General features: G+C 36.7%; 1 protein-coding gene across 4 annotated transcripts in view; it reads left to right on the top strand.

The window, feature by feature from the left end:
- Window positions 1–10362, top strand: part of LOC130545795 (rab GTPase-activating protein 1) — a 95377-nt gene that overhangs the window by 73515 nt on the left and 11500 nt on the right. For all 4 annotated transcript variants that reach the window (XM_057320563.1, XM_057320562.1, XM_057320564.1 and 1 more), the window contains 6 exons: window positions 2160–2273; window positions 3271–3345; window positions 5247–5372; window positions 5853–5996; window positions 6788–6829; window positions 7165–7293. In XM_057320563.1, coding sequence (XP_057176546.1) covers window positions 2160–2273; window positions 3271–3345; window positions 5247–5372; window positions 5853–5996; window positions 6788–6829; window positions 7165–7293 — 630 coding nt within the window. The remainder of the gene's footprint in view (window positions 1–2159; window positions 2274–3270; window positions 3346–5246; window positions 5373–5852; window positions 5997–6787; window positions 6830–7164; window positions 7294–10362) is intronic.

The raw sequence follows: 10362 nt of genomic DNA, 5'->3' as shown, positions 1-10362 counted from the left end.
AAGAAAAGTCTCTTGGAGCATATCTCTAAACCCAACAGGAAGTCCGTTATTTTTGATTTCCTGTGCAATTTTGTAATTTGTTTCAATTTCCAGTCGTCGTACTTTAACGAACTCCTCCTAGAGTTTTAATCCGATCAACATCATCTTCATGTCATTCTAATCTTAAGGCCTTTGCGAAGCTAAATTGCGGAGATCCTGACTTTTCGTGGGGGAACGTGACCCTGGCGGCCATCCAAAGTTTGGCGTTTCGCCATGAACAGGAAGCTGTTGTAACTCAGGCCTACAATGTGCAACAGGCCCCAGACTTCACACATTTGATAAAAGTCCTGGCCTGAAGACATCTACATGGTAATATTCAGATACAGTTATAGCGCCACCTGCAGGAAACAGGAAGTGGCATGTTTTAAACTGTGATTAACTCATAGAGATTCAAACAGGTCAGCAATGTATTTGGCCAGTATGATCTTCAGACCTTTGTGATGATACATTGCAAGTTCCTGACTTTTTGTTGAGGGGCGTGTCCATGGCGGCCTGACAAAGTTTGATGTTTCGCCATGAAACAGGAAGTTATAGTAACTCAGGCACAAAATGTCCGAACAGTCTCACACTTCACACATTTGATAAAAGTCCTGGCCTGAAGACATCTACATGGTAATATTCAGATACTGTTATAGCGCCACCTGCAGGAAACAGGAAGTAGCATGTTTTAAACTGTGATTTACTCCTCATACAGGTTCAAACAAGTCAGCATCATATTTGACCAGTATAGCCAGTATGATATTCAGACCTTTGTGATGATACATTTCATGATCCTGACTTTTAGTTGAGGGGCCTGTGCGTGGCGGCATGAAAAAGTTTGATGTTTCGCCATGAAACAGGAAGCTATTGTAACTCAGGCACACAATGTCCGACCAGCCTCACACTTCACATGTTTGATAAGAGTCCTGGCCTGAACACATATCCATGTCGGTGTTCACTTATAGCGATAGCGCCACCAGCTGGCAAAAGGGAATGTGACGCATTTAAATAAATAACAAATCCTACTATAATTCTCCTGCATTAATTTTATCACCTATCATTTACTTTTTTTCTTTACATGGCAATATTCAGATACAGTTATAGCGCCACCTGCTGGAAACAGGAAGTGACATGTTTTAAACTGTGATTAACTCATAGAGATTCAAACAGGTCAGCATCATATTTGAACTGTATAGCCAGTATGATCTTCAGACCTTTGTGATGATACATTTCATGATCCTGACTTTTCATTGAGGGGCGTGTCCGTGGCGACCTGATAAAGTTTGATGTTTCGCCATGAAACAGGAAGCTATAGTAACTCAGGCACGCAATGTCCGACAAGCCTCATACTTCATATGTTTGATAAGAGTCCTGGCCTGAACACATATCCACGTCAGTGTTCACTTATAGTCATAGCGCCACCAGCTGGCAATAGGAAATATGGCACGGAAAAATCTATAATGTAACTCCTTACATGCACGTTGCCCACCGTTCACTGTTCCTGAGGCCGACGGGTGGTGATGGCACAGGGTTGCGGTTGCACTTTTGCGCGAGGGCCCGATCATCGCTGCTTGCAGCTTTAATTTGTAAAGATTATCTTGATAAACAGAACATGTACGTATCATAAACCAGCTTATTTTTTCCAATCTTCCAAAAGTCTGAGAAAAATCCATAGGCTTTTGGTCGAGGGAACCGTTGCTGCGCTAACTTCCGGGTTAGCCTACAAAATACGTCATCCCTGTGGCACCCTGTAAGTTAGCCAACTCAATTTGTATAATTTGTATAACTGTATTATTTGAAACCAATATGTCAGTTTATTTTGAGAAAGGCAGTCAATTGCTATACGTGTTTTTTATACGTGTTATCTGTCAAGTGTAGTTTGATATTATTGTTTATATTGATATTGTAGTTTGACAATTGCATTGGCAGAAATCTGGACCTGCCGAATTCTGAATCTTCTACTATATTTTCCATGTGTGTCACCTATCAATTTTAAAGTTAAAAAAGTCAGTGAACAAAACCAACTTTTTTAAACAAATCTTTTATTGTTTCTTCACATATCGACAAACTGTATTTTGATTTATGTGCAGTATAGTCTACAAGCTGTATTTCATGCTAATATTTCTCTCTTTGCGTTTTAGGAATCTCCACAAGACAGTGCCATCACACGCGACATTAACCGCACGTTTCCTGCACACGACTACTTTAAAGACACAGGAGGCGATGGCCAAGACTCTCTCTATAAGATCTGTAAGGTAAGCAGACGTCCTGACTGAGAATTTGGGCACACAGCAGAGATGCTTCCTTTTTGTTTATTTCTCATCTTAAGCACTGCCAAATCAATACGTAACTGAGAAAGGTTAAATGAGCACTTTTGGACATTGGCCTGCCACTTTATAAGACTGACTGTAATTTTATAGGCTTTTTATGAAATGTTTAATGCATGAAGATGCTCTATCAAGATAGATATATGGAGTTTACAGACACTGTCTTACAGAGGGGTCACTTGACAGAACAATATAATAGTAAACTCATGATGGACATTCAGTAACCCAATCGCAAACTCTTTCTCCTAAACTTTCTTAAAATAACAGGGTCAGTGGGTTTAATGTGAAAGTCAGAAATGTTGAGCTCAATAAGAAGATTGATGGTTGTGTTTCCATCTCTTAATAATTCAGCGCTGGCATCATTCATACGGCACTATGGATTTTCTCATATCGACCACACACTGTGATTCAGTTCTCTCAGTGCTGGCCTCTAACCATAACAACAAAGTTTATTAGGACTCCAATTTGTGTTTGTCACAATCTGAGCTGACATTTTTAACACAGTTTTGAGAGCTTTGTAGGTCAATCGGAATAGAATAGTGCACCCGAAATTCCCATGAGTTCCTTCTTATCCCACATAAGATGTTCAAAAACAATGTTCTTTTTGCTCTTTTAAAGAAGACAGAATTCACCGTTCTTACATCTGAAAACCGACTGCAACATCATTTGGCAGTTGTGTTGCTTGTTCAGTTGGTAGAGATCATGTTAGCAGCACAGATGTCATGTGTCAGGCTGCCAAAGAAACACACATTCTGATCAAATGTAACTTGAATGCACTGCGAGTTGAATAAAAGTGTCTGCTAGATGCACAATGTGTGTTTTATTTCTGAATAAGTCTTTTTTATTCCATTTCTTAAGTATTTATTACTAGATGTATAACACCATTACCCATAATTCCACAGTAACACTGTCTTTTTTCTTGCAGGCGTATTCTGTTTATGATGAAGAAATTGGTTACTGTCAGGGACAGTCTTTCCTTGCCGCTGTGCTGCTATTACACGTGAGTGTTGCACAGATCAAAGACTTCTGAAGTACAACAGTTTGAACCTGTAATGTTTCTGTGCCTTGTAGTGTAACTGGTAGAGAATGACGAGAGCAACGTCAAGGGCATGGGCATAATACCCAGGGAATACGTGCAATAATAATCAAATGCTAATTTGCATCAGCAAGAATAAGGTCTCAAAAGGTCTCTGTCTATTTTACATTTTTAAAGGAATTAGTTCACGCAACACAGTAAATATTCTTTGTGAATAGAAGTATATATGACTTAAAGGGGTCATATGACGCGGCTAAAAGGAATATTATCGTTTGTTTTAGATGTAATGCAATGTGTATACACGATTTAAGGTTAAAAAACGCTGTGTTTTCCACATACCGTGCATTTTTGTATCTCCTCTTTGCCCCGCCTATCTGAAACGCGCTGATTTTTTACAAAGCTCATGGCTCTGAAAAGCGAGGTGTGCTGTGATTGGCCAGTTAACCAGTGCGTAGTGATTGGTGGAATACTGCAAGCGTGTGACTGAAATGTAACGCCTCTTACCATATTTGCAACATCGGGTTCCTCTTCAATTGTACTGACAGGTACGCCCACCTTACTTGCGAATAGAATACATTTGGGCGGTCTTAGTCAAATCAGACCACCAACTGACGTGGATTTGTGGGGGTGTGGTTACACGAGGCGTTTCAGGCAGGTCTGGGTGAGCATTCGCTTTTAGATAGAATGCATCTTTTGTTCCGACACTTTCATTTTTGCAATTTTAATACATGCATGGGCAACTTATAACACACCAAAGACGCAGAAAAACACGTATTCGCGCCATATGACCCCATTAAAAACCACTTTAAATTTATTTTCAGTGTTTCTGTATTTACTATTCATAGGTATGTGTAGTTTAAGTAAAATTATCCTTTTTTTATTCTGTGAACTATATAATAAATAAATACGTATATTGTTATTTATTTGAAAATGGAAACTGGAAAAAAAAACGTATGACAATATTAAATAAGATTATTATTCATTTTATATATTTTTTAATATTAATAAAATGTTTATTTTTCAAACAATGCAATACTAATGTTTTGCATGAATTTAAGAATTAAGAATGCTCAATATTTGATGGAAGAAATCTTTTATTTTTAAAAGATTTCATAAATCTTTCATTATTAATAAGATTTTTAATCGCAACTTTTATGTGACTTTGTCACTCCTGGAATTTTTAACACTGGAACAGCCAGCACACGTGTAATAATGCGGATTAAAGTCAAATTCTGCGTGGTCTTTCAATTTTTTCTGAACTCGAGGTCCCAGCGTGTTCTTGAAGCAAAACAGTAGGTTTATTATAAGAGAAAACATTGAGGTTTTGAGCTTGGCAAAATACATGTAGAGGTTAACTCTGACCGCTTGGTTTGAGAATAATGTATTGTAGCTGCACTATCCCTTGAGTTGAAAGGCAGTGCCATCTAGAGGCGATTCCTGGCCATTAACTGCATTGCTGTTCAAGAATGGGTTGCTAAATAATGTGAATTACATCTCATTCTTAACCAAACAGTTCTTGGCCACCATTGACTACCATAGTAGGTAAAAAATACTTTATATATTTTTTGTTCTATTGAACCCAAAAGAAAACATTTTGAAGAATGCAAACGGTTCTAGGGCTCTTTTGACTACCATTGTCATTTTTCCTACTATGGTAGTCATGGGGTCCAAGAACTGTTTGGTTACAAGCATTCGTCCAAATATCTTTCTCTGTGTTCAACCAAACAAAGACATTTATACAGATTTGGAGGGTGAGTAACTCATGACAGAATTTTCATTTTTGGGTGGACTGTCCCTTTAAGTCATAATGTAAAATTCTTTGATTGATATTTATATGACATTGTTTGTGTGATGTTTGTGTGCAGATGCCAGAGGAGCAGGCGTTCAGCGTGCTGGTGAAGATCATGTTTGAATATGGTCTCAGGGAGCTCTTTAAACAGAACTTTGAAGACCTGCACTGCAAGTTCTTTCAGCTGGAGAGACTAATGCAGGTCAGTGTCAGTTTGTGATGCTTTATTTATGCAGCTTTTTCACAAGGCAGTTTTGTTAGAAATGAATAATTTGCATGAATTTAGTTACACACAGACTATTTGAGAGCATTCAAAAGTAAAGTGTGTTATTTAGCAATAAGGTTGACGGGACATTTAGCACATCCAGAACTGTAACTTTCCGATGTATAAATTCTTTTTTAATTTAAAACTGCAGTCCGTAACTTTTTTTGCTGAAAAATAAACCAAAAATAATTTATAAGCCGAGCTTTTTGGTTGGATTTTGTGTCAGTTGCTTTTCAACATACGTAAAGATAAGTGCAGACAGTACCGCAGCCTGCATTTTATGTTTCAACTGGAGAGATGGCAATAGAAAGGAAAGTTATTGCATCTTCAAAAATAATGTATTTGTTTATCATTGATTTATTATTTATGATAAATACCTACAAATTGACAGTTAAAAAATAATTATGTTTTTTGTAGGAATACATTCCAGACCTGTACGCACATTTTCTAAACCTGGGTTTGGAAGCGCACATGTACGCCTCGCAATGGTTCCTCACGCTCTTCACAGCCAAATTTCCTCTTTACATGGTTTTTCATATCATAGACCTACTGCTGTGTGAGGTAATGTTTTATTCTTACCTGCTTAACACACAAATGTAATGAATTAAACATTCATGTAATGGCTGGAATACACTACAAGACTTTTAAAATCTGATCAGATTTTTTTTTACTAGACATCACACACTTGCAGACTTTTTGAAAGTTTCAGATAGAAACACACTAACTGATCAAATCTGCAGACTGGCACAGACTTTCTGCAACAAGTCCAGACTAGCAAAATCTGAGCAAAAGTCTTGTAGTGTATTTTAGCCTTTATACAGTATTTGTGACCTTGAAATGAATATGCCTGTGTTGGGGGATAATAAAATGTCAAATATTTCTAGATATGAACAGAAATCAAGACCTAACGTTAGTGCTCAGTCAATGATTCAGTTTCGTTTTACTCCACATGAGTATGTTATTTTAAGCTGCTTCCAACATTTGTTATTTTGTCCTACGATTTTATGCAATAAATGCAACAGAATGTTTTGTTAAAGGGATATTACAAGTTGAACATGGTAAAAATGGACATGCAGGAAAACCAATATAATGACAACAGTATTCCTAAGTTAACATGTTTTGTTTGAAATGTTTTGAGTAGGAAGAGACTTTTTCAACATAAGCGCACGGCTATATTCTCCATTATATAACTTTTACACTATGTTTATTTTTGAAGTTGTGTTAAACAAATTTGATTGTAAGAAAACTTGTTAGTTATATATTTTGTGTAATAATACATTGGCGTGAAAATGTGCTTCAATAGTTGTAGTGACCCAGATTTTCCTCACAATCTTGTTCTTCTTTTCTTTCAGGGCATCAGTGTAATCTTCAACGTTGCTCTTGCGTTACTGAAGGTGAGGAAGTGCTCGTGAAGCCATTGTGGTTTTCACAAAGGTTTCACCGTGAGATCATAATGAACACTCAAGCTCGTACTGTTTTCTGAAAATGAACCTGCAAAACCACCTGTTCTTCATCGCCATGGTTACAGCTGATGAAAGGATGTTTGACTTATTTGGCCCATCTGATCATTTGTAACTGCACAGTGTGATCACACTTAGTGAAGCGCTGCTGACGTTTCATCTTAGAATGAGATGAAGTGTCTTTTCATCAGAAAAGAATAAAATGATCATCATTAACGTTTCGTCATCAGTGAGCAGTGCAACTATTTTAAAGCTCTCTATCCCCACAGACGTCAAAAGATGACCTGTTACAGACAGACTTTGAGGGCGCGTTGAAGTTCTTTCGAGTGCCTGTGCCCAAGCGCTATCGCTCAGAGGAAAACGCCAAGAAACTCATGGAGCTAGCTTGTAGTTTGAAGGTAAGCAATTATCCTTTTAAAGACCCCAAATATGGCCTTTCTAAAGCATGTAACAGTTAGGCCTATTTTATGTGAAATATGTGTAAACCTAAACATAATAGCTGACACGTTACAATATTTAACAGTGCCTAAGTTTTGACAGGAAAAATATTACGTACTACAATTTCACATATTTAGTCATTGTAAAATCATCACATTCTTCCAAAATATCACCCTACTTAAATGAAAATAAATAAAACCATTTAAAATAGGTGTAGCTGACGTGCATTTAGGGGTCTGGGTGTTTTTCTGTCATTTTCATATAGTTGGACCTATTTTAAAATCATATATAAAATATTCCAGTCATGCATTTGAATGCATACTTCCACACCTGCATACCCCACAGGTAATATTCTGGTGAAAATTGTTTAGTTCATAACAGATCGATAATTCACATGGTGTTAAAGGTACATTTACAATTCACCAGCATGTTTAAAATAGATTTTTTATAGATTTTTTTATTTTATAGATTTTTTTACCCCACTCTGCTCTATTTTTCTCAAATAATGTGCATATACAGTTATACCATTAGTTTAACCTCTGTTTTAGGAAAGTGTAAAAAAAAGCGTAAGTGTAAAAACTAAAGTTGTTTTAGATGTAGAAAGTGACTAAAGTATCTCTGATTGAAGTGTGTTATATCTGAAGGCACCAGCAGGGGGCACTGTTGGAGTAAAGAACAAAAGAATGCAGGCTGTCTATTGATGGAGCTGTACAGCTTGTTTTATAGGTGTCATAAACTGCTTTTTATTTCGCAATGTTCTCTATGATCCACTTATAATGTTACCACGATTTTTGCACCAAAAACAGCTTAGTCATAATAGGACGTCTGAAAGATGCTGATGTGTGTGGCATTCAAGACTTGGAAGTATTTTTTGTCAAATGAGAACAGTACTATTCTGAAATTTCTGTATTTTCTTTATTTATTTTCTGTGTAAACCTTTTTTTCGTGCTGGTCTGTTGTTGAGGTGTCAGCTCTTTCAGATTCAGATACATTTTGTTACTTATCAGTATGTGTGCAGTGTTTTCATATGAGGACATGATCGTTGTCAAAACATGACTGACTTGCTTCTTTTCCATCAAATACAAAGAAATCCTTATTTCCTCTTTCCCTCACTCGCACGATTCAATCACAACACTGAACGCTCTCACTTTTACTACCTAGTTTGGGTGGGTTCCTGTAAAAAGTGCTGAAAATCAGAGCTTCAGCACAGTCTCACAGACACACTTTCGTTTAAAAGCAAACATGATCAGAAGAGCTTCTGCACCCTACAACATCAATAATGAGATGGACAATATACTGCTATTGACAATAACTGTCATATTAATAACAACATTTATTGATATCATGTTAATACTACACATATGGTAACCAATTGTGTTTAAAAACACTCTCTTTGCCTCCACACAGTTGTGTTTTGAGTGTGAATCATTATCTAAATTAAATTTATGTAAATGTATATTTATTTTAGATTGGTAACGTAATAATATTGTTATGGTGAATTCTTTTGGCTGTGATGATCGTGTACTGGAAATCTTATATTGCGACAGCAATGTTGTGTAGCTTTTCCAGTAACGTTTTTTTTTTTTTTTTTAAGTAGCTTGTAGTGAACAAAATGCTGCTGTTTTTACATGGATAGATAGATAGTTTGTATAGTTTATTCAGTTTTTGACAGGATGATCACGACTGGGGAAAACCACATTTCTGTCAAAATTTACTTGTAATAAACACTAAATAAACACGACTAAAAAGTGAATAATCTCACGTCAAGCATTTTCTCCCGCATAAGGAATAGCTTAGTTTTTTACATCAATAAACAACAAAATTATTAAAAATGATTAAAAAAACGTTTTATCACCAACATCAAACATCAGCATAATTGAATCATTCATTGTTGTCTTTGTAAATGTACCTAATTGCTTTCATAAAACTGTTACCATGCAATACAAAGATTCAAGCCGAAAAATATGTATTAAAAATTCTGTCATCATTTACTCGCCTTCGAGTTGTTCTAAATCTGTATAAATGTCTTTGTTCTGATGAACACAGAGAAAGATATTTGGAAAAATGTTTATAACCTAACAGTTCTTGGAACCACTGAACTAGAGATTGAGTAACTCATGACAGAATTTTTGGGTGAACTATCCCTTTAATGCAACTTTCGTGAAGTTAAATCACTTAACGCCTTCCATACGCTGGAAAAAATAGTCCCTGATCGACTGTAAACAGCAACAGAATGTTTCATTTACGTTGCTAAGGGTGCGTAGTGATACACAGAATGGTTGTTTTATAGCACAGAATAAAGCTCAGCTATTGGCCAATCAGAATCAAGGACTTGAACTAACCGTTTTATATATTTATTTACGTATACTTGTCTCAGACCACCTTTAACTTTGAAACCATAGCTTCCCCAGCTGCAAGCTATTCATAATTCAAAGCAGCTTCCACAACATCACACTACACACACGCTTTCATTTCGCTACACCTTAACCTTATTGATCCCTGGGGTGTCGCTAAAAACACGCTGACTGATGAACTTGTCTTGACGTTGAGAGGTTTTATTCAGACCTCATTTCAGCTGGACAAGGTTCCATCTGTGGAAGCAATACAGATTAAATATGGAACAGACCCGTTTCTGTCTCTGTGTTAAATAGAGCTCATTTACAAACCTGCATCTACCTGCTCATGTTCTGAGGAGAAAGAGCCGGTGTTACACCCAAAACACACTCGGTCTTACAGAAATTGGGTCGTTCGATGAAAACAGGGTGTATTGAGCTACAGGCTGATAAATGCGGCACTGCTTGTGTGTCTGTGTGTCTGCTGTGTAGGAAGCGCATGAACACAAATCCTGTTAAATGAATTAGCGGTTAGTCTTGTACCACGTTGTTAAGCAAACTAATTCAAAGATGCTTTGATTCTCCGATTTTTCAGGTTTGAAATTCAGTTTTAAAGCATTAAAATATTTTCTGTTCTATTCTGTCCAAGAACTGCCAACTTTAAACTCCGGTTCTACTGTACATAATGTAAAGCTG

Source organism: Triplophysa rosa, linkage group LG22, assembly GCF_024868665.1.
Source record: "Triplophysa rosa linkage group LG22, Trosa_1v2, whole genome shotgun sequence".
Lineage (NCBI taxonomy): Eukaryota > Metazoa > Chordata > Actinopteri > Cypriniformes > Nemacheilidae > Triplophysa > Triplophysa rosa.
The sequence above is the reverse complement of the archived record's forward strand: the minus strand, read 5'-3'. Positions and strand labels throughout refer to the sequence as shown.